This window comes from Cervus elaphus, chromosome 12, assembly GCF_910594005.1.
Source record: "Cervus elaphus chromosome 12, mCerEla1.1, whole genome shotgun sequence".
In the NCBI taxonomy this organism is placed as follows: Eukaryota; Metazoa; Chordata; class Mammalia; order Artiodactyla; family Cervidae; genus Cervus; species Cervus elaphus.
This window is the reverse complement of record NC_057826.1, coordinates 2,889,184-2,913,952: the sequence shown is the minus strand read 5'-3', so window position 1 is coordinate 2,913,952 and position 24,769 is coordinate 2,889,184. Positions and strand designations below refer to the sequence as shown.

The following is a 24,769-nucleotide window of genomic DNA, read 5'->3' as shown; positions in this document are numbered from 1 at the left end:
ATACCACCAAATTTGGAAAACTCAGCAGTGGCCACAGGACTGGAAAATGTCCGTTTTCATTCCAATCCCTAAGAAGTGCTGTAAGTGTTAGTTGCCCAGTCGTGCCTGACTCTTTGTGACCCCATGGACTGCAGCCCACCAGGCTCCTCTGTCCACGAGATTTTCCAGGTGAGGATACTGGAGTGGGTTGCCATTTCCTTCTCCAATCTCAAAGAAAGGCAATGCCAAAGAATGTTCAAACAACTGCAAAATTGCACTCATCTCACACGCTAGCAAAGTAATGCTCAGAATTCTCCAAGACAGACTTCAACAGTACATGAACCGTGAACTTCCAGATGTTCAAGCTGGATTTAGAAAAGGCAGAGGAACCAGAGATCAAATTGCCAACATCTGTTGGATCATTGAAAAAGCAAGAAAGTTCCAGAAAAGCACCTATTTCTGCCTTATTGACTGTGCCAAAGCCTTTGACTGTGTGGATCACAATAAACCTTGGAAAATTCTTCAAGAGATGGGAATACCAGACCACCTGACCTGCCTCTTGAGAAACCTGTATGCAGGTCAGGAAGCAACAGTTAGAACTGGACGTGGAACAACAGACTGGTTGGTTCCAAATAGGAAAAGGAGTACGTCAAGGCTGCATATTGTCACCCTGCTTATTTAACTTATATGCAGAGTACATCATGAGAAACGCTGTGCTGGATGAAGCACAAGCGGGAATCAAGATTGCCGGGAGAAATATCAATAACCTCAGATATGCAGGTGACACCACCCTTATGGCAGAAAGTGAAGAACTAAAGAGCCTCTTGATAAAAGTGAAAGAGGAGAGTAAAAAAGTTGGCTTAAAGCTCAGCATTCAGAAAACTAAGATCATGGCATCTGGTCCCATCACTTCATGGCAAATAGATGGGGAAACAGTGGAAACTGTGTCAGACTTTATTTTTCTGGGCTCCAAAATCACTGCAGATGGTGATTGCAGCCATGAAATTAAAAGACGCTTACTCCTTGGAAGGAAAGTTATGACCAACCTAGACAGCATATTAAAAAGCAGAGACATTACTTTGCCAACAAAGGTCTGTCTAGTCAAGGCTATGGTTTATCCAGTGGTCATATATGGATGTGAGAGTTGGACTGTAAAGAAAGCTGAGTGCGAAAGACTTGATGCTTTTGAACTGTGGTGTTGGAGAAGACTCCTGAGAGTCCCTTGGACTGCAAGGAGATCCAACCAGTCCATCCTAAAGGAGATCAGTCCTGGGTGTTCATTGGAAGGACTGATGCTGAAGCTGAAACTCCAATACTTTGGCCACCTGATGCGAAGAGCCAGGTCATTTGAAAAAACTCCATGGCTGATTCATGTCAATGTATGACAAAACCCACTACAATATTGTAAAGTAATTAGCCTCCAACTAATAAAAATAAATGAAAAAATAAATAAATAAAATAAATAAATAAAAAAAAAGAAAAGAAAAGACCCTGATGCTGGGAAAGCTTGAAGGCAGGAGGAGAAGGGGACGACAGAGGATGAGATGGTTGGATGGCATCACCGACTCGATGGACATGGGTTTGGGTAAACTCTGGGAGCTGGTGATGGACAGGGAGGCCTGGCGTGCTGCAGTCCATGGGGTCGCAAAGAGTTGGACACAACTGAGCGACTGAGCTGAACTGAACAGTTAGATGAGGAATCTAAAAAAAAAAAAAGTTCGTAGATAGAACAGATTGCTAGTTGCCTGAGGCTGAGAGTAGAGGAGGGCAGGTTGTTATAGGGAGTCACAAGGCACAGATATCAGTTATAAAATAAGTGAGTTGCGGGAATGTCACACACAGCATGGCAGCGATAGTTAATAATGCTGTATTGTGTGTGTGAAATTTTCTGGCAAAGTGAAACTTATAAGTTCTTATCACAAGAAAAAAATTCTGTAACTGTGTATGGTGATGGATGTTAATTAGACTTATTGTGGTGAACATCTTGCAAGGTATACAAATATCAGATTATTATGTTATATGCCTGAAATTAACATACTGTTGTATGGCAATTATATTGAGTTGGCCAAAAAGTTCCTTCTGTTTTTTTAAATTAAAAATGAAAGACACATTTTTCATTTTCACCAAGAACTTTATTGAACAGTGTATTCACCATTCTGTTCCACTACCTCCTGCCAGTTTTTAGGCAACTTCATAATTCCATCTTCCTAAAACTTTGTTTTTTTGAGCAAAGAACTGTTTCAGGTGTCTTTTACAGTCTCCCAGGGAATTGAAATCTTTTTCCATTAAGAGAACTTTGTAAAACCCAAAATAAATGGAAATCCAAAGGTGGAATGTCCGGTGAATATGGTGGAGGAATCAGAACTACTCAGCCAGGCTGTAACAGTTTTTGCCTGGTCATCAAACAAAGAAGTGCATCAGAAATCCAGTCAAGAAGATTTTTTTCTGCTCAACTTATGTGGAACCCAGACATCAAAATGATTAACATACCACACTGATATAACTGATTTTCAGCACTTGGTTTAGATAGTTTGAGCATGTTGGCTATCTCCTGCATGGGATAACATAGATTGTTCTCAATGGATGTGTCAGTTTGATTGCTGTCAACTTCAACAGGTGTACGTGACCACGGAACACCGTCCAGTGAGAAATCTCCAGGATGGAACTTCAGAAACCAGCTTTGATTCATTTGAACAGTCACAGTACCTTCTCCATATGCTGCTTTTTTATTTTTATTTTTTTTGCATTTCAGTTGCATTTTTTTATCTTTCTTGAAATAATAAAGCATAATAATCTGAAAATGTTGGTTTTTTCTTCTATCTTCAGTATTAAAATGACTACACAAAAATTCACCAGTTTTGATGTTTTTGTTTTTTTTTTAAAACTCACACTGACATGACAGCTGTCAACAATACAGCCTAACAAAATTATTTTGAATGAAGTTAAAGACAATTATGCACTACTAGAGCCATCTTACGAAAAAGACTGAATGAACCTTTTGGCCAACCCAGTACCTCAGTTTTTAAAAATGGGCTTTTATCTCAGAAGATGTTTTCAAAGAAATGTCATCTTCAGTTCTTCCAATAAAATGGAGGCTCTGAGCATTTCCTGAGGTCACGTGACATGTCAGCTGACACAGGCAATCTGGGTGTTGACTCACCAGCATCCTGCTGTGATTAGGCTTCAGACAGACTCTGCAGCCCGTTTAAGCGTCCAGACAGTGAATATGGGAATGCCGGCATCTCTTTTTCTAACCTGTGTAAACATGCGTGTGTGCATGTAACATCACCTTCTTGGTACATGCTCACTCTTAACAGATGTAATTTGTCTCTAATTTGTATCGTCAGGGTATGAATGGATGCTGGTCCTATTTGTTTTAAATCGAATGTCTAATTTTTTAAAATGGTTGTTCTTAGGTTAAGATTGTATCGTGAAGCAGAGAAACAATTTAAATCAGCCCTGAAGGAGCAGGAAATGGTAGATACATTTCTCTACTTGGCAAAAGTAAGTACTCTGAAATTGAGTGGAATTTGTCTTCTCTGGATAAATGTTTAAATTCTGACCAGCGTATGGGGAGAGTTGCCAGTTTCTTTAAGGACAGTTGACAAGTTAATGTGTTCAGACTTAACTTTTTTCTTTTAATGGTAAGGGGAAAGGTGAGCGCATACGGAGGTTAACCATCTCAGGAAAAATCAGTTGCCATGAAAAGTAAGACAGCCCCTTTGAAGTATTGCCCATTAGATCAGAAGAATGCTACAGGCTTATTATCCCCAGGGGTCACAAGCCCCAGAGAGGTGTTTTTCTACAACACATTTATTTCCCATGTCAGCAGACTATAGAGAACAGGATTGTTTTTATGTAGGTTTTATGTTTTCACTTTTTGGCTCTGCCATTATAATAAAAACAGTATTTCCCCTTTATTGAGCACCTACTCGGTGTAAGGTATTTTATCAAGTCTGTTTCACATGGAATTTAATTAAACTTTCTTAGCAACACCGCAGAGTGGATTTCCTTTGTACTGTTAAGGGAAAGGATACTTAGGAGGATACGTGAAGATTTGCAGTCTCACTTGCCTTTTGAGAGCCAGCATTCAAACCCAGGGGGCTTCACTGGTGGCTCCGCAGCAAAGAGTCTGCCTGTCGTTGCCGGAGACTCAGGAGACGGGGGTTCAATCCCTGAGTCAGGAAGATCCCCTCCAGATGGAAATGGCAACCCACTCCAGCATTCTTGCCAGGAAAGTCCCATGGACAGAGGAGCCCAGCGGGCTACAGTCCCTGGAGTCAGAGAAGAGTCTGACATAGCTGAGCGACTAAACCCCAGCAGTTGACACCCAGGGCCTTCTGACTCTAGAGCGCCTGAGCGCCCCCCACCGCCACAGCGGAGGTGGAGGGCCACCTGCAATGTCCACTGCTGGAATCCGTGACTTCTCTGCCCTCACCAAGGCTACTTTCAAAGAAGCGTTTGATGAAGTGGTGCTTAGGACGTCACCTTTACTAATATATCTTTAAGAATTTCTTAAACTTAAAAAGGGTTGTCAAGGAGGTTGAAAAGAAGATGAGACAGAGAAGGAAATGCGTCTGCTGCTGCTGCTGCTAAGTCGCGTCAGTCGTGTCTGACTCTGTGCGACCCCACAGACGGCAGCCCACCAGGCTCCCCGTCCCTGGGATTCTCCAGGCAAGAACACTGGAGTGGGTTGCCAGTGCCTTCTCCAGAAGGAAGTGCTACTACCTTCTGAATAGGTATTAATGTTAACATACTAACAGAATCAAATGGAAGTTCTGCCATATAAACTTACTGTGCTAACTCAGTATGTTTATAGTGGTTTTTTAAAAAAATGTCTGAAACTCTAAGTGTCTTTATACATTATATGTTAAGTTCTAAAAAGGTTTCTATACATCACAGTAAAGTTTTCTGACAGCTTGAAATTATAATTCAGGTTACAGTATATGACTATTATCTTCTTAATTGATAATTACTTGCCATGTGGTTAAAAATGTACTTTTTAACTATTGTTAAATACATTGTTTCATTATTTTTTCATCAGTTGATTTGCTTAACTCTTTTGTTGCCTATGTGACTATATAGGGTTACAATTTATTTGTTTTTTTTAATATGTGAAGGAATTATTGCTAAGTAATAGAGACCAAGCAGATTTTAGGAACGTTATTTCTTATGATTTAAGCTTGTTAATTTAAGAATTATTAAATATTTTATATTCATATATGGAATTACATTATTTATTATATTTATTATATTTTAAAAAGCAATTCAGAATCATGTAAGGTAAAAATTGAAAAGTTTTTATCCATGCCCTTTCCTCTAGTCTCATTCTTTATCAATAAACACTCTAGGCAGTTTTGTGTGTCTCCATTTGGGCTTCTTCAAAGCACAGTCTAAACATTTAGAAGGAAACGGAGGATCCAAGAACATGAAGAAAAAAAAGTGTCATAATCTTATGTTTCTATAGGTAAAGCTATAATTCTCATTTTAGAAACTCCTAGTAAGTTATGGTTTATCCACGCTGAATTTTCTAATTTCTAATTCAGTGGTGGAAACTGTTAAATGGGAGTATCGAGTGCTAACCCTCCCAACTCCCTGACCCTCTGCCCTACACATGTGTTTCCTGTCTACTTCTCAGGGTTCTTCTCCCAAACCACCCTCTCCAGAGGCTTCCCCGGCTGCTCCTTCTTAGACTTTCCCACAGGGCATGCCCTCTTTCTCCAGCGTCTTCACAGTCAGCCTCACAATTAGTCCTTCATGCCCGCCTATAGACACACTTACGTCTGTTCCATCCTCAAAAAGATTTTCCCTTGATCCTCTCTTTTTTTTAAATTAATTTATCTTAATTGGAGGATAATTGCTTTACAGTATGTGAGAGTTTTTGCCGTACATCTGCATCCTTTTCTGGTTACTGTCTAGTCTGTGTGACAGTAGTAAGACCACAACAAGTGTTTGCTGGAGGAATAAATGAGGGAATGTGTCACATACAGCATGAGGAGATAAAACTGTAACGTCATTGTTGGAAATTGATCCTACACATTTCTGAAAAATGTTTACTGTAGTATCTAGGAGATAATTTGTTACTAATCTATAATTTTAAATTTGTCATAATGAATACTGTTATTTTAAGAAGCAGTACTTCTGTTGAAGTGTATCTTGGTTTTAGGTTTACATCTCATTGGATCAACCCGTGACTGCTATAAATCTTTTCAAACAAGGCTTAAACAAGTTTCCAGGAGAGGTAACCTTACTTTACGGAATTGCCAGGATCTATGAGGTAAGGTTCCTATCTTTCAAAAAGTTGATATAAAATTGAGGTTATATGCTACTTAAGTAAGTTCATAGTCCCTTGGGGTCTTGTAAAGTGTAACAGGTTGTATAATTATGATTGTTGGCCAGTGATTTACCAACAGAATAAGAGATTTTAGTGTACGCATTAAACAAACTTAAGTTTTTAAGATGAAGTATTTCAGACATACAGAAGGGTATAGAGAATGGTGTGAGAGAGGAATTTAAATTAGCTCTTCCCTATGTATTGTCTCTATGTATTGTTCCTTATGGTTGTCCCAGCATTAACTGAACCTTCTCTCCGGACTGTAATGTCAAGCATCGGGTTTTTTTCTATGTATATGGTAGATATATTCTGGGGTTTTCTCTTCTGTTCTATTGGTCTGCTTGTCTATCCTTGTACCGATATTATATCATGTTAACTCCTGTAGCTTTATTATACATACTCTTTGGTAGGGCGCTTTGTTCATCTTCATTAGGAATGTCTTGGCTATTTTGGACTTTTGCTTATTCTAATAAATTTTAGAGCCATTTTTGGCAAATTTCATGAAAAGCTCCATTGAGTTCTTCTCCCTGCTGCCTAATTAAGATAGCTTCATAATAATTCTTGATATCAGGTTGGGAAAATTCTGCCACCTGTTCTTCACAATTGGTTATTCTTGGCCCTTTGCTCTTCCATAGTAAGAAACCCTGTTGGCATGTGGATTGGAATTGCATTGAATATGAGAATGAGGGGGGTGCCTTTCTTCCCACTGGGGTTCATGATATAACTGTCCATTTACTTAGGTCTTTTTCTTTTTTGTCCTTCAATGAATATTTTGTAATTAACTTCATAAATGTTATGTTGAGAGTCCCCAAAACACTGTGAGGTTCAGTGATTTATTAGGTCTCAGGACTTGGCACACAGTTGTGCTCATAGCCATGATTTTTTGTAGCAAAAGGGTACAAGGCAAAACCAGTAAAGGGAAAAGGCATGTGGGGCAAAGTTCAGAGGAAACCAGACACTGGCTTTCAAGAGTTCCCCTCCGCCGACTCCTGACCCCTGGTGGAGCCACAGAGGACACATTGGATTCTTCCTGCAAGTTGTGGGAACATGTATGAAGCACTGTCTGCCAGGAAAGTTCACTAGAGACCTGGTGTCCATCACATAAAGAAGGCTGAGCCCTGAAGAACTGATGCTTTCGAGCTGCGGTGCTGGAGAAGACTTGAGAGTCCCTTGGACCGCAAGGAGATCAAACCAGTCAATCTTAAAGGAGATCAGCCCTGGATATTCACTGGAAGGGCTGATGCTGAAGCTCCACCTGATGCAAGGACCCGACTCATTGGAAAAGACCCCGACGCTGGGGAAGATTGAAGGCAGGAGGAGAAGGGGACGACAGAGGATGAGAAGGTTGGATGGCATCGCCACCTCAGTGGACATGAGTTTGAGCAAACTCCGGGAGACAGTGAAGAACAGGGAAGCCTAGTGTGCTGCAGTTCTTGGGGTTTCAAAGAGTTGGACGTGACTTAGCAACGGAACAACAGTCTGTTACCAGGGCTGTCCATAGAGGCACCATCTGCCTGTCAGGTACCAGGACCCCAGGCTCCCAGAAGGGAAGCAGGCGTTCATGCACCACATGCCCTGCACTTTGCACAGTTCAGGTGTACAGAGCCACGCTGTCATTTGGGGAAAGTTTTGTATCAGCACAGGACACTAGCTGGGCTTCCCAGTGGCTCCAGAGGTAAAGAACCCGTGTGCCAATGCCGGAGATGTAAGAGATGTGGGTTCGATCCCTGGGTCGGGAAGATCCCGTGGAGGAGGGCATGATGACCCAGTCCAGCGTTCTTGCCTGGAGGACCCCATGGACTGAGGAGCCTGGTGGGCTGTAGTCCGTAGGGTCACAGAGAGTCAGACGCGATTGAAGCGACTTAGCCCACACGTACGCACACACACAGGGCCCTAGCCAAGGTCTAAGTCACTCACCAAGGGCCAGCTCTCAAGCAGGCCTTTCTAAGAGGAGCAGTCCCGGCCTACTGTGTTAACTCTTTTCTGCATAGATGCATTTGTAGGTAAAATTGTGAATGAACTGCTTTTTTTTTTCCTCTTGTGTTTTCTATGGTCATTTCTGGTGAATGGGAATGTATTAATTTAAGTTGATTTGACACTAAAACTTGGCTAAATAGTCTTTTTAATAACTTATCATAGATTGTCTTAGATTTTCTAAGTAAAACAACCATCATGTGTAAATGTGGACAGTTTTATCTCTTAATTTCAATTATTTTACTTAAAAAAAAACCTGACTGTTTAGGACCTTCCACTACAGTATTGAACAGAAGCATCTTTGTTCTCTTGTAAATTCCTTGAAATGCTGGGTATGATCTTTTAAAATTATTTTGTTAGAAAAAAGAACGGAAAGTGTTAGTAGTCGCCATACCTGGGTAGTAGTGTGTGAACGGTTTGTGTTTTATTTTCCAGATTTTCTGTAATCAACATGTGTTACTTGTAACATGAAAACAACAGATATTATCCTTAAATTGTTTAGAAATAGCTCCTCCTTGTGAAATGTAATTTTGATAAGCATGTAAATAGAAACCTTTGACCGTTCTATAAAAAAGCATTATCAGTATCTCTGTATCTTTAGTTGTGTGACCAAGAAGCTTAGGAAGGAAATAGAATCAGTTTGAAAGCTGTGGAGTTCATAGTGCTGACTGTCTCGATGAGGTTGGAATTGTTTGTGCCTCTTGTTCCTTCTGCCCTTCTCAGGTGGGAGCTGCTGTTAGAAGGAACTGGCGGGAAGGATTCTTTCTAGGCTCCCATCACAGTGATCGTTGCTATGGCTGGGACAGGGAGCGGGTCTGGAGTGGATTCTTTCATCAGCCTCCTCCTTCCTTCCCCTGCTCTGGGTCTGGCCAGGACTTGGAGGAGCACATTCTTTTGTCAGGGTGACAGGGGAAGGCTTTGTGAGAAAAAGTAGAATCTGAATTTTTACTCAAAGAAAGAAATGAAGAGAGAGCACCCTAGTTTTGAGGATGACATCATGTACAAATAGGGTGTTCGAGGGCTGAGCACAGACTTGGAACAGCGGGATGCAGCATTTCCGCTTGAATTTACATGGTTAATTTCACTTATGGCAAAGTTTCCCTTACAAAGATTTCCATTGTGTTCCTTTTCTCTTTATGTGACAGTGGATTGAGGGTTAATTAGTAGAGTTTGGTTCTTAGCCTTGGAGCTTACACAGCATAATGCCTTTAGGGATTTTTGTATATATATCATACTTTTCTCTGGAGGGATTCTTTTCCTTTATGTTCTTTTTTTTTTTTTTATCACTTTCATTTTGATCTTGTTTCTTTTAAATGAACATGTTGTGCTGCCTATTATTTGTTGCTTGTTCTATACAGAAGGTTGTTTAAAATGATTTATCCTTGCTAAATTTATTTGGTTGTGGTTTTACTTTTTCTTGGAGCCTTTTGTTTATTCATTTGAAAGGCAGGCCTTTATTTGAACTATTCTGTGGTAAAAGGTTCAAATAAAGGCCTTTCTTGCTTCCGTGGTGGCTCAGATGGTAAAGAATCTGCCTGCAATGCGGGAGACCTGGGTTCGATCCTGGGTTGGGAAGATCCCCTGGAGAAGGGAAAGCTACCCACTCCAGTATTCTGGCCTGGAGAATTTAATGGACAGAGGAGCCTGGCGGGTTACAGTTCAAGGAGTTGCAAAGAGTTGGACACGACTGAGTGGCTAAGCACTGCACGCTGCAAATGTTAAAAGGTGTTTGAAACTGAATAATTACCCTAGGAACTATTGCTCTCATGAACAATATTGTGTTCAATATTGAACATTACTGTGTATAGAAATGACTTTGGGAGTGTTTGAGAGTGAGGCCCGTCTTCCTCCTCCTGACTCACATGTCCTGGAAAGTGGGATACAGGCTTTTTGTCTGCTGAGCAAGCTCACTAGGTGATTCTGATGTATAACAGAGTTTGAGAATCATAGCAAAATTCACTTCCCTAAGTTATTTACAGTTTTGTTTTAAATAACTAAAACTCTAATCTGTGTTAAATTAATTCTGTGGATTAGTTAAAAAAATAACCACTAATAACTACTATAAAAATCACTTAAATGATATCAGTGTTGTTTATATACTTGAAGTGACATTTGTATGTTTGAAGATATTATTTTAAATCTACATTAATAAAATTTATTCTCGAGCTACTATAAACAATTCTGATGCTGGAATAGATCAAAGAAAGGACAGAATTAGAACCTGTGTGTATTCATACATATGAAAATTTATGTGATAAAGACTGTCTATTAAACCAGCTGGTTTACTGGATTGTTTAATAGCTTCAAAATAGAGCTGGCTGAGTAATGATTCCTTATACTGAAAGAACACATTGCTGGGACTTGCCTGGTGGTCCAGTGGCTAAGACTCCACGCTCCCAAGGCAAGGGGCCTGTGTTTGATCCCTGGTCAGGGAACTAGATCCCACATGCCTCAACTAAAGAGTTCAGATGCTGCAACTAAAGGTTCTGCATGCTACAATGAAGATCTATGGCAGCCTAATAAATAAATACTAAAAAAATAGAAGAGGAACCTATTGCTACCAGGTGACTCAAAGATTTAAAATCGTGAATGTTCCAGAAGAAAATACAGATGAATTATTTATATAAACCCATTGCTACCAGGTGACTCGAAGATTTAAAACCGTGAATGTCCCAGAAGAAAAAAGAGATGAATTATTTATATAAACTTGGGCTGGGGAAGACCTTTCTAAACATGATACTAATTCAGAAAGTCACAATAGAAAAAACTGATCAGTATGAGAACATAAAGGTTAAATTTTCTATACTGAAAAACGAAAATACAAATAAAAGCAAACCCTAACAAAACACGTAAATATCAAACAGGGAACATATTTGCCATACCTGGGACAGGGGAAAAAGGCTGCTTTTACTGTCTTCAGTTTATATGTTGCTCAGCAATTGCTGGGTTTCAGACGGGTTACAGATTGATGGGAGAATTACACACTGACACATAAATGTGCACATCCACGCTTATAACTCCTCATTTTGGTCAAGAACATAAACATGGAAACTGCGACAGGTATTTCCTCAGAGCACTGGTGGGGGTAAAAGCAAGGAATGGCCCTTGTCCTTGCAGCCTACGCGGTGACCTGTGGCCGCTCTCCACGCAAGTCTCCAGTGCAGAGCTGAGACAGCAGCCAGACTCGAGCGGCAGTCCGGCGGCACCCCCGCCCTTTCATCCTGCTGCTGCTTAGCACACATCTGGAAGGACTCAAGCAAACCACCTGTGCTTTCCCTCTGCAGGGAATGTTCACAAACACGTGGCCCTCCTGGGTTGTGAGCGGAAGTCCGCATCAGCGCGCGTTCTTTGTGTTGGAGAGGAGAGAGCAGGCAGCGCCCAGCGACCCTGCAGCCACAGCTGTGTCTCCAGCTCTCCTCAGCCCAGAGGGCGGGTTCCCCACCCAAGCCCCTCACACACACAAACCAAGGATAAGAGAACAAGAGATGGGATAGCAACACTGACAAAAGGCACGGATCTGCAGTTTGCGGAAAAAGAAATGTGTAGTGTGTTGAGTGTCTAACCTCAGTGATAATTAAGGAAATAAAAATTAAAACAACAGTGTCACTTTTTACTTAATCAGGTTAACAAAGATGAGTAAGTTTCATGGCATTTAAGATTGTCAAGGGTGTAGAGGAACAATGGTCACGTGAACATCATTGCTGGGAGCGTACACTGGTACAACCCATTTGGAGGCTGTTTATAGCTACTTATGAGATTTTTAAATGTACATTTAAGTATGTTTAATATCAACACATATTTTATATTAACAATTTTGAAATACTTCATATAAGGTTGTCAAAGACACATTGTGTGTGTATTTCATCGCTAAATCGTGCCTAGCACTTTTGCGACCCCATCTAATGTAGCCCACCAGGCTCCTCTGTCCGTGGGATTCTCCAGGCAAGAGTACTGGAGTGGGTTGCCATGTCCTCTAGGAGATCTTCCTGACCCAGGGATCAAACCCTCATCCCCTGCATTGGCAGGCAGATATTCTTCACCACTGAACCGGTGGGGAAGCCCCCTAAAACATGTTAGTTTCAGCCTAAAATTCCTAGAGATTACATAAATTAAGTCCATGACCATCAATCAAGTATGCAAAGATTCTAAGGCATGTTAAAAAATTGAAGTATAATTGTTTACAATACTGTCTTAATTTCAGGTATGTAAAGTGGAAACAGACTTACAGACATAGACAAGCTTAGTGGTTACAAAAGGGAAGGGGGAGTGTTGTGGGGGACAAGCTAGGAGTATGAGGTTAACAGATGCAAACTTCTAAGGCAATTTTATAGAGCCAAAAGCCTTGAAACAACTGACCGCTCGGGCTGGAGTCTTTGAATTGGGTATTAGCACCGTGGCAGACTGAATTTTCTGCCTCCCCACCCCGGCCCATTCTTACCTTGAAGCCCCAACCCCCTGTGTGAGGGTGTCTAGAAACGGCCTTGGGGAGATAATTAGAGTTAGATGAGCTCATGCGGGTGGGCTCTCGTGATGGGATTGAAAGTGGAAGTGAAAGTGAAGTCGCTCAGTCCTGTCCGACCCCACAGACTGTAGCCTACCAGGTTCCTCTGTCCATGGGATTCTCCAGGCAAGAATACTGGAGTGGGTTGCCATTTCCTTCTCCAGGGGAATCTTCCCGACCCAGGGATTGAACCCAGGTCTCACGCATTGGGGGCAGACGCTTTAACCTCTGAGCCACCAGGGAAGACAGGTGCCTCTATAAGGCAAGACACCATTCCTTCCCTGCAGGCAGGATCATGAGTACCATTTTTCTGGATTCCATATGTATGCATTAATACATGAGATTTGTTTTTCTCTTTCTGACTTACTTCACTCTGTATAACAGGCTCTAGGTTTATCTGCCTCACTAGAAGTGACTCAAACTTGTTCTTTTTTATGCCTAGTAATATTCCATTGTGTGTATATATATACACACACACACACCACAGATGTAGGGGATGGACTTGTGGGCACAGTGGGAAGGGAGAGAGTGGGATTTACACCCTGCCACGTGTGAGATGGGTAGCTGGTGAGAGCTTGTGTATGACTCGGGAAGCCCAGCTTGAGGCTCTGTGCCGACCCAGAGGGCTGGAGTGAGGGGAGCGGCAGAAGGTTCGGGAGGGAGGGGGTAGATTTTTTATAATTATGGCTGATTTGTGTGGTTGTATGGCAGAAACCAACACAACACTGTAAAAATACTTTTAAAAAGACACTGGAAAGCACTTGAGCGCTTTGACGCTGGCTGTCCTCTCTCTCTCTCTCATGCAAGGATGCAGTGAGAAGGTGACCCTCTCTAGCCAGGAGGAAGGTCCTCACTGAAACTCTGTGATGTCAGCTCTGTGACTTTGCGTGTCTGGCCTCTGGAACTGGGAGAACATAAGTTTCTGTTGGTCAAGCCACTCAGTCTATGGTATTTTGTCACGGCAGCCCGAGTAGATGAATACGCCACGTTTGGCACCTGTAGCGCTGAGTGAAGCCTCACACTCTGGAGTGCTGGCGCTGTCTGAGTGTCCTTTTTGGAAAGACACCTACTCGGGCCTTCTCTCCATTTTTTAATTGGGCTACTTAGTTTTTGATATTGCATTGTATGAACTGTTTGTATATTTTGGATATGAGCCACTTATCAGTCATAATTTGCATACATTTTCACCCATTCATTAAGTGGTTTTCATTCTGTCAATGGTTTTCTTTGCTGGGCAAAAGTTTTTAAGGCTATTTAGGTCCCATTTGGTTATTTTTGTTTTTTTTCCTTTGCTCTAGGAGACAGATCCAGAAAAAAGTAGCGCTGTGCTGTGTGTCAGAGCGGGTCCTGCCTGTGCTTTCTTGTGGGAGTTTTATGGTTTCTGCTCTTCCATCTTGGTCTTTAGTCCGTTTTGAGCTGCAGCCAGCAGGGGCTGCCTGTCATCACCATGCACAGGCTTCTCTTGTTGTGGGGCACAGGCTCCAGCATGTGGGCTCGGTAGCCATGGCACACAGGCTTAGTTGCCCTGAAGCATATGAAATCTTCCCAGACCAGGGATCGAACCCCTGTCCTCTGTATAAGTCGGTAGATTCTTAACTGCTGGACCACCAGTGGTTAAGTCCTTGACTTTATTTTTGAATATATGTGTGTGTGTGAGAAAATTTTCCAACTTCATTCTTTTACATGTAGTGCACCAGTTATTGAAGACACTGTCTTTTCTCCATTGTATATTCTTCCCTCCTTTGTGGTAGCTTAATTGACCATAATAAGTATGTGGTTTTTATTTCTGGGCTCTCTGTTCCATTGATCTATTGTTATATGTCTCTTTTTGTGCCAGCACAACACTGTTTTGATTATTGTAGCTTTGTAGTGCAGTAACAAGTCAGTAAGCATGATTCCTCCAGCTCCTTATTCTTTCTTCAGATTGTTTTGACTATGCAGGATCTTTCTTGTCTCCGTACGAATTTTAAAATTATTTGTTCCAGTCCTGTGAAAAATGCCATTGCTATTTTGATAGAGATGGAATTGAATCTGTAGATTGCCTTGGGTGGTATAGTCATTTTAACTGTATTGATTCTTCGAGTCTAAGAACACGCTGTATCTTTCCATCTGTTTGTGTTGTCTTCAGTTTCTTTCATTAGTGTCATAAAGTTTTCCAAGTATAGGTCTTTTACCTCCTTAGGTAAGTTTATTCCTAGTATTTTGTTGTTTTTTATGCAATGGTAAATGGGATGTTTCCTTAATTTCTCTGATAGTTTGTTGTTAGTGCATAGAAATGCAACAGATTTCTACATATACTTTTGTATCCTGAAGTGTTACCAACTTCATTGGTGAGCTCCAGGAGTTTTCTCGTGGTCTCTTTAGGAATTTCTATGTATATCATGTCATCTATAAACAGTGATCGTTTACTTCTTCCTTTCCAGTTTGGATTCCTTTCATTTCTTTCCCTTGTCTGGTTGCTGTGGCTAGGACTTCCAATACTAAGTTGAATAAAAGTGGTGAGAGTGGGCCTCCTTGTCTCATTCCTGATCTTAGAGAAAATGCAAAAATCCTCAACAAAATAGTAACTAACTGAATCCAACAATACATTAAGAGGATCATATACCATCATCAAGTGGGATTTACCTCAGGGATGCAAGGATTTTTCAGTATTTGCAAATCAATCAATGTAATATCTGCATTTACAAATTGAAGAATAAAAACCATATCTCAATAGATGCCGGAAAAGGCTTTTGAGAAAATCCAACATCCACTTATGATAAGAATTCTCCAGAAAGTGGTCATAGAGGGAACCTACCTGAACATAATGAAGTCCGTGTATGACAGACCCACAGCTAACATCAGACTTAATGATGAAAAGCTGAAAGGCCTTCCTCTAAGATAGGAAGTGTTCAGGTGCTTGTCTTCCTACCAGATGTAACCTCCTCAAGGATAGTGTAGCTGTCTTTCTGTGTCCAAGGTGGATTGGTCCCAGGATACCCTTGGGTTGTCAAGATCTGTGGGCACTGAAGTCCCTTATATAATGTGGCAGAGCATTTACATATAACCTGTCCACATCTATCTTACACTTTATTTATTTAAAAATTTTTATCTGTCTGTGTTGGGTGTTAGTTGCTTCATGTGAGATCTTTCATTGTGGTGCGTGGGTTCTCTTGTTGCAGCACGTGGGCGTTGTTGCTCCACAGCCTGTGGGGTCTTAGTTCCCCAATCAGGAATTGAACCTGCACTCCCTGAGTTGCAAGGAGGATTGGTAACCCCTGGACCTTTGGGAAGTCCCCATGTTTATACTTTAAGTCACCTCTAGATGGCTTATAATGCCTAATGCAATACAAATGCTATGTAAATAGCTGGAGATACAAAGTAAATGGCATATAAATAATTTCCAGTGCAGCAAACTCAAGTTTTGCTTTTTTGGAACTTTCTGGAATTTTTTTCTAAATATTTTTGATCTATGGCTCACCGAACTCATGAGTACGGAACTACAGATGGAAGGTGGTGACTGTAATTTTATCTTTTTGTTCACATTGTGTCCCCAGGGCCCAGAACAGAGTCTGGCTGTGGCAGGCTCTTAATAAATAATTGAATTGGAAAAAATACTGAGTTGAATAAAACAATGTAAACCAGTCATCATCATAACAATTTCTTGTTGAGTATTAATACAGTATTGCTCTTCCCTTTTGATGGAGAATAGAAGATGAACAACACGTCGTCAGCCGCTGAATACTACAAAGAGGTTTTGAAACAAGACAATACCCACGTGGGAGCCATTGTATTCATTGGGATTGACCACTTCTACGCTGAGCAGCCAGAAGTAGCGCTCCGGTTTTTCAGGTGCACTTTACCTTCAGTTTGTAGAACTGCTTTCCTGTGAAATGTGATTCGAAAAGTGATAAAGACAGAGTGAAGATGCAGGGAATTAATGTGTGGGCCATGTCTATATGAGACTTAAAATTCAAGCACCCAGATGTTTTATGACTATTCAAGCTATTTTTAAATAACTTGGAAATGCAGAAGTATTTAGCATCTTGCAGAAACACACCTGGATACATGCCTATTTTTAACACCATGTCAGTGTATATGAATCGGCTGTTTTGTCATCAATAACAGCTTAACAGTTACTAGAAGTTTCCACATCACTGCCTCCATTAATACCACTGTACATAGTGTCAAGACCTGAAAGGTAAAATAATAATGTGATTTGTAAAGAGCAGTGGGCCGTAGGCTCTAAAGTTCTGATGAGCACCTTAAAACAGAATCCCAGCTTTGTGAAGTATTGTTAACTCTCGTTCAAATATGTTTGCAAAATCTAAATAAGTTATTTTCACTGGTTCTTTGAGCACATACCTTCTTTATCCTATAGATGGTTTCTGAGATTAACTTTTAAATTAGGATTTCCTCTTTAGCCCTTGGGTGATATACAGGGAGATAACTGGCAGCTGACAGGAGTCCTTTCTAAGTATATGTTGGAGCGCAAAAGATGATAATGTGAATGCCAGCCTGTGCACACACAACTGTCTCTACTCCCCTACCCCCAGAGCAGATCATGGCTTCCTCAGGGCGGCTGGGGTGATTTTCACATGCTTGTCTGAACTCTCTCATCCTTTGGGATTAATGATGCATAGAAGCAAAATGGGGTTCTTGAGCTGCAGCGTGAAAGCTAAATGGGGAACATCGGGATCTCCCGACAGTCTTGTCTTCCCGAGGAGAAGCTCACTGGCGGTCACTGGATGCGGCTGAACCACACAAAACAAGGAACCAAAACCAGAATCCAACTCAGCCGAAAACTCGGGAGGCTAAACAAAGGCCTCGAACTTGGTCAGAAGGTCTTAGAAGTTTCCCTTCTGAGCCCCAAAGTTGCATGAGGCCAAAGTGTATAGGGGTTTTACTTTATGTGACTATTTATTTATTATTTTGATATTCTAGCAAAGCTTTTCAGGGTGGGGGGGAAATAGTTACACAAATCATTTCTGACTTTGCCTCTGGATACATTTCTCATGACTGGTACCATTACAAAAGACATGCTTTTGAATTCTCTTTCTCACTTACTATAATACTTTCTGTTCTTTGGAGGTTATTAAAAATGGATAAAATGAATTCATTTCTAACTTTGTAAAAAATATGTCAATGTCTGTAAAGTTGATCTGACACCAGAGTGGGTGTGTTCTTTTCAAAAAGGCGAGTCCTCCAGATGGGTGTTTACAACTGCCCGCTTTTTAACAACCTGGGGCTGTGTTGCTTCTACGCCCAGCAGTACGATATGACTCTGACCTCGTTTGAACGTGCCCTTTCTCTGGCTGAAGATGAAGAGGAGGTCGCTGCCGTCTGGTACAACTTGGGACATATTGCTGTGGTATGTTGTTTCCCTGATACCGTTTCTGTTCTAGGAAAGGTAGCCACATGTTAGTCTTGAAGAAGTTTTCACGTACTGGAAATCCAGGTTTGGTTCCAGTCCTTGTACCAATTTAGAGATTGCTGAGAGTCACCCAAACTTGTTTTACATCCCCAGGTTAATCCCCTTACATAGAGGTCACACCCGACTCCTTGTTGGGGCGTGTCGTTTTCTCTGCGGTGGCAGGAGAGGTGTGTGTGGGGCGAGGAGGTTGGAGGCGGCAGGAGGAAGTGGCCGGATTTGTGTGTGCAGTTTGTGCTCTTCTCTTACAGGGGGTAGGGGACATGAACCTGGCCCACCAGTGCTTCCGGCTGGCTCTCGTGAGCGACAACAGCTTCGCGGAGGCCTACAACAACCTGGCCGTGCTGGAGATGCGGAGGGGCCACGTGGAGCAGGTCTGCCAGCCCTGCGGGCCACGGACAGCCTGCTCGCTTCCCAGAGCAGCTGCTGTGTGCAGCCGTTTTCACACATGACAGTTTCAAAGCGAGCTCTGGGGTCTGACTGCTGGGGTTTGAGTCCCAGTATTGGCAGCGTGACCTTGGACAAGTCACTTAACCTTTCAGTGTCCAAAACAGAACGCTCGAGTTTATTAGGGCAAAACTGCACCTCCCCAGTCTATCCTATCATGGTGAATCATTCCACCGTTCACAGCCCTCCCCCACCGTCTGCCACCCTGCTGCTCAGGCCTGCATCCTAGGACCACCTGCCCTACACATCCTAGGACCCCCTCCCACCCCCCCCACCCCCCCGCCGAGACTTCTTTTTTCCAAGTGCCCCTTCCCCGCCACCCCGTGCCTCTAGTGAACCCCCTCAGTGCCACGCACACATCCTCAGCTCTCTCCCCCTCGCCCGCTCCTCCAGGCCGCTGTCGTCTCCCGCCTGGATGAGTACAAGAGTCTCCTGGGTATGGTCTTTGTCTCCACTCCCATCAGCAAGGAAGTGCACCCTGTAATGTATGTTCCTCAGCTCAGCCTTAAGGGTATGCTTTAAACAACAAGGTTATTTCTTCACTGCTTTGCTTAGCATCCTCCAAAGGCTCCTCCCTGCCCTCGGAATATGTGAATAGTTCGAACTTCAAACCTTAGCCTTCCGGGCCCCACATTGTCTGGCCTCTGGGACCCCTTGAGACCACGCTCTGCCACCAGGCTGCTGGCTGCTGGGCGGGCCCGTTCCTACTGTGGGGCCTTCAGGATAGACTCCTTTCAGATCCCACAGGGACCCTTTTCTTTTTACCATTCAGGTCTTCGCTTAATTACCACCTCTTCAGAAAGACCTGCTTGACCGTCAGTCTAAAGGAGCCCTCGGTATCATCCCCTAGTACTTTCTCCTTCACTACTTGTCATTTTATCAGATGTTTCCAGTCTCTGCGTGTGGGATGCAGAATGCTGGCTGTGTGAAAGCAGGGACCTTCTCTGTCTTCTAACTGCTGTATTTTCAACATCAGAACCTCTGCTTGGCACTAGGGAGGTGCTTAGTGTGGGTAGAATGAGCAGATGATAAATAAAATAGTCATCACAGCAGCTGACCTGAAGGGGTTCTGGGGAAGGTGAGCCTCTTGTGCATGTAAAGCGCTTGGAATAGTAAAGTCACACGACAGATGCTTAATAAGTTATATTTTGTTATCATTTACCTAATGGGAAGTTTAAAATGCTAAATACACTCATACCGTGTTAATGGCGTTCAAGATAAACAGCTGCTCCTTCCCTGTGTCAGAGATGATGAAACAGGCTAGAGAGGGTGAGTAACTGACCGAGGTCACAGGCCCGGCGCGCAGCACGCCGGGATGGTGACCTCCAGCCTGGTCTCCGAAGCGTGTTGCTAAGCCTGAGAAAACAGGCAGAGAGACCTCAGTGGACGCTGCCGTCCTTGCACAAACCTTTCCCAAAGTAAATAGAATGGCTGTGTATTCTGTAAACAAAAGCTGACTGCTCTCAAGTGGGAACTTGTTCTCTCGTGGGACTTTGTATCCATCTGAAGCAAGTGCTTTTTATGATCTTCTCTGTTTCCTTGTTGGTGATTTTCTTTCCCTCCTACTTATTGTAGTTTCTATGGTATGCAATTGATTTGAAATGTTTCGGTGAAAGGTTTCACTATTATTAAAAATTATACTTTAGTTCCTCTGGAGAAAGAAGGACATGGCAACCCACTCCAGTATTCTTGCCTGGAAAATTCCATGGACAGAGGAGCCTGGTCGGCTGTGGTCCATGGTGTCTCAAAGAGTCGGACACGATTGAGCACATACACACATACTTCAATTAAAAGAAACTAGCAAATCATAAAATTAATATCTGCCATCTTATATAAACTATTATTTTCCTTTAAAAAAAAAGATTGAAGGATTTGTCCTCAGGGTCATGCATAGAAGTTTAGCTACAAGTCAGAAGGCTGTTTTGGCAGCTTAGGAACGCCGGGTTTGTGGTCCTAACAGCGAGCGTACAGGCTCCTCACGTCGCTCAGTGGTCTCTACAATGAGGGAGCCTTTGAGCCTGTAGGTGACAAAACATGCTGTGAGTTTTGTCTTTTGAGTGCTTTAGAGTACGGAAGGCTTGTCATTTTCAGTTGCCTTCAGCTGTCATTTTCAGGTCAGCAGTATAATAAATGCTTGCTCATTGTCATCCAGCACAGAACGTGGCAATCTGAATTTGCAGTGGTTTTTTAACAGCTTTGGTTGTTGCATTAGAGGAGGTAATTGAAAGCCTACTAAATCAGTCAACAGCAACAAAAGCTAGATTGACAAAGACTTTTTTTTTTAGCATTGAGAGGACCATATTTTTGAGTTGTACATCATATTGAAATGTAAATTATAAGAACAGTGGTTCTCACATAACTTGTCAATTCTATTCTTTTCTCCATATTTTGAAGCATTTTATTTGTAACATAACTTTGACAAGATATAAGGAGTTAACTGTATATCTGTAAATTGTATTTCACAGAAATTCATCCATATTTATCACAGAATCATGTTTTTTAAAGTCCTTTCCTGGGTAAAGTTTTCTTCTACCGAAAAAAAATCACCAATATAGTGCTAATATATGCTCATATGCCTTTGGTCTCTCTTTCCTTTTTTTCTTTTCTAAACAGGCAAAAGCACTGTTACAAACTGCATCATCTTTAATACCCAATTTGTACGAGCCACATTTTAACTTTGCAACAATTTCTGATCAGGTATTCTCTTTATCAATTTATCATCTGACCTATTTGTTTTCTTCTTTTGTGTGTGTGTTTGTTTTCTTCCTTGGTTTTAAAAATTGTACAGATAAATAAGGACATTCTAACCGTAACTTCCTAAGAGAAATGATTTTCTAAACACTTGATTATTATGTACACATATGTCTTCATTTTAAGGGAATGTTTAATACACTTTAAGTATATTTATCACTGAATATTAGTTAAGCTTAATACCACTATGGATTGCAGAAGAATTATTTTATATTTTAAAAGATGACATTTAATCATTGAAAAACTGCTCATTAACTCCTGGTTTGGGGAGGATTTAGTAATTAGTGTTTATTACAGGGAAATCCTGTGTACCATTTGTAGGTCATATAGTCACCAAGTCTAGCATGGTGCTATAAAATTAGGGATATTAGTGAAAGCTCTTTCAGCAACGAACAATATAGGAGAGAAGCAACTGCTGATACTGTTATAAGTCAGTTAACATCTAAGAGCTAAAAGAAACCATGTGTCCTTTTACGATAAGAAGAAAGAAAGAAAAGTCATCTAATAACTTTTATTTGTAAGCCTTCCTTTAACATGGAAGATGAATTTTGAGGATAAGGAAATGGCTAAAAATGCTTGCTGATGTGAAGACTCTTTATAGACCCAAAAAGTTATAAAAATCATTTTTCATCACATGATGTGAGCTCATTCACTCTGTTTTCTGTTTTGAAGATAAAATATGCTGTTTTTCATAAACTGTCATTTTTGACTGCTTGTTAAGTGCCGGTCACTGTTCCAGGTACTCTCCACACCTCTAATTCTCTCAACAACCCTGCAATGTAGGTAACCCTTGCCTTCCCTACGCATTCTTTCATACCACTGATGTTCCATTTGTTGAACTTGTATGAACAACTGCTACATACCAGGTGCTGTTGTAGGCACAGAAGATAGCAGTGAATAAATCAGGCAGAAACTTCCGCGTCATGCAGCTTACATTCTAATGGAAGCCAAGGCTTTGGAACTTAAAAAAAGACTTCTCTGGAGCTCCATGGCAGGGGCAGACTCAGGATTCACACCCAGCTCCCACATGTTTCCCAATGCACTGTGCTTCCACTTGGGCTTCTGTGGTGGCTCAGACGGCACAGAATCAGCCTGCGATGCAGGAGACCCGGGTTCAGTCCCTGGGTTGGGAAGATCCCCTGGAGGAGGGAATGGCTACCCACTCCAGTATTCTTGCCTGGAGAATCCCATGGACAGAGGAGCCTGGCAGGCTACAGTCCATGGGGCCGCAAAGAGTCAGACACGACTGAGCAGCTAAGCATGCACACACATGCTGCCCGTTAGTTAAACCACAAAGAAGCCGTGATTACTTTCAGGAGTGTTATTAAATTTTAATGATATTTAATGCAAATGGAATATTTCTGTCAGCAAAAGTCTACACTTCCATAAGAGAACCTACTATGTTAAAAAGAAATGCTATGATTTAAAAAAGAAAAGATAACTTTTTAGTTCATATGTGTGTTACCAAAAAACTAGCAGAAGTGAATGATCTGTATCTTTTTTGTTTGTGTGTGCACACACTGCAAAGCTCTCTCTTTATAGAAGTGTATACATGAATCAAGACGCATCCAGATGGACTCAGATACAGTATGTGTTTTTCTTTGGGACTGGATTTTACCAAAAAGTTTATTGAAAATCAGAGATACCCTTTATGAATTTTAAAAACTGGATATCTTCCCAACATTACTATGCTGCTGCTGCTGCTGCTAAGTCGCTTCAGTCGTGTCCAACTCTGTGCAACCCCATAGACAGCAGCCCACCAGGCTCCCCCGTCCCTGGGATTCTCCAGGCAAGAACACTGGAGTGGGTTGCCATTTCCTTCTCCAATGCATGGAAGTGAAAAGTGAAAGTAAAGTCGCTCAGTCATGTCCGACTCCTAGCGACCCCATGGACTGCAGCCCACCAGGCTCCTCTGTCCTGGGGATTTTCCAGGCAAGAGTACTGGAGTGGGTGCCATTGCCTTCTGCCATTATGCTAGCAACCTTTTAAAAGCTCTCAGAGCATGTTATTATATCTTAAATACAATAGTTTTTACTCAAGTTTTCTGTCTTAAGAGAGATTAATCTAACCAAAACATATTGTCTGTGGTAAATTTGGCTGTTTTAGCATGCAGATGTCAATTTATTTTTATGAGACTATCAGTGACAGGAAAAGAAAACAGGTTTATGAGTTCATAACTAGACTGTAATGGAGCAGAAATTATTTACATGATTGGTTATTTTTTTCATACTTTTTCAAGGCTGAATTGTAATCTAGGTGAAAAAATTTTTATATCAAAGTAATGCAATCAAGCAATTTACCTTGGGTTTTTATATTTTGCAGATACTATTTTTTTTTTTTTAATTCATTTCTTGTTTTTTCTGGTTCTCATTCTGTGGTCTTATTCTGATCTTCTATTCCTTACAGATTGGAGATCTACAGAGGAGTTATGTTGCTGCTCAGAAGTCTGCGGCAGCATTTCCAGCTCACATGGACACGCAACGCTTAATTGAGCAGTTAAAGCAGCATTTTGCTACGCTCTGATTTTTCCTCAGCTAAATATATTCGTATATATGTATTTAGGGAAAAAGTAGTATATTTGTAATACAAACCTGTGCTTGATATTAGTGAAGGTGACGTAAGGGGATTTAAACCAGAATGTTTAAAACTGTACAATAATAACTTAATAAGATAACGTCATTTTTAAAAGACAAGATTTAATTGTTTGTAAGCAGATCGTGACCTCCTACAGTATATGGTACATGTTTGTTTACAATATTTACAAAACATTTTCATGAATTTCTTCAAATTGTTAAAAATACACATTGTTAATGTCCTTCAGTTGGCCATTAGCTACCATGTAGCTTAAGAGGTGTGAAATCTGCCTTTAAAGTTGCACTTTTATGGCTAAAAATTATATACTTACCCTTGGTACAGACTTTAGAAATTAAAGGTTGTATTTAAAGCTGTTTTTTATGAAATGCTTTGTGAGACATTCAACATTTTCTTATATATTATGCTTTAAATAAATGTATATAAAACACCATCCTTCTGTTACTTTTTATGAGTTTTTGTTTCAGTCATCTCAGATGAAACACGTTTTCCAGAAGTCCAGAAATGAAGTCTTAGAAATCAAGTCATTATCCTAATTTTATTTTAAATAATGTATCGTCAACTTTGCTTTTTCCTGAGAAGCAATTTATGGGATATCATGTTGTCAGTCTAAGAATATCAGGACTAGGAGCGGAGTCATAAGCCACAAGTCCCGCGTGGTCAGCCCCGAGAAGGTTAGGGGGGATCCAGTACCGTGAGTGGTAACACCCTAGGAAGACTCTGCTCTCCACTGTTGGTGGAACTCTCACTGACGGCCTCTCACAAGGAAGTGCGTTCAAGG

At 41.4% G+C, this 24,769-nt stretch overlaps 1 protein-coding gene across 1 annotated transcript in view; it reads left to right on the top strand.

Moving 5' to 3' along the window:
• TTC8 (tetratricopeptide repeat domain 8) overlaps positions 1-24,421 on the top strand; it is a 62,864-nt gene extending 38,443 nt beyond the window's left edge. The window contains exons 11-17 of the mRNA XM_043920208.1: positions 3,396-3,483; positions 6,146-6,256; positions 16,480-16,619; positions 17,964-18,138; positions 18,450-18,572; positions 21,259-21,342; positions 23,803-24,421. Coding sequence (XP_043776143.1) covers positions 3,396-3,483; positions 6,146-6,256; positions 16,480-16,619; positions 17,964-18,138; positions 18,450-18,572; positions 21,259-21,342; positions 23,803-23,919 — 838 coding nt within the window. The 3' untranslated portion in view covers positions 23,920-24,421. The remainder of the gene's footprint in view (positions 1-3,395; positions 3,484-6,145; positions 6,257-16,479; positions 16,620-17,963; positions 18,139-18,449; positions 18,573-21,258; positions 21,343-23,802) is intronic.
• Positions 24,422-24,769: the final 348 nt, after the last annotated feature.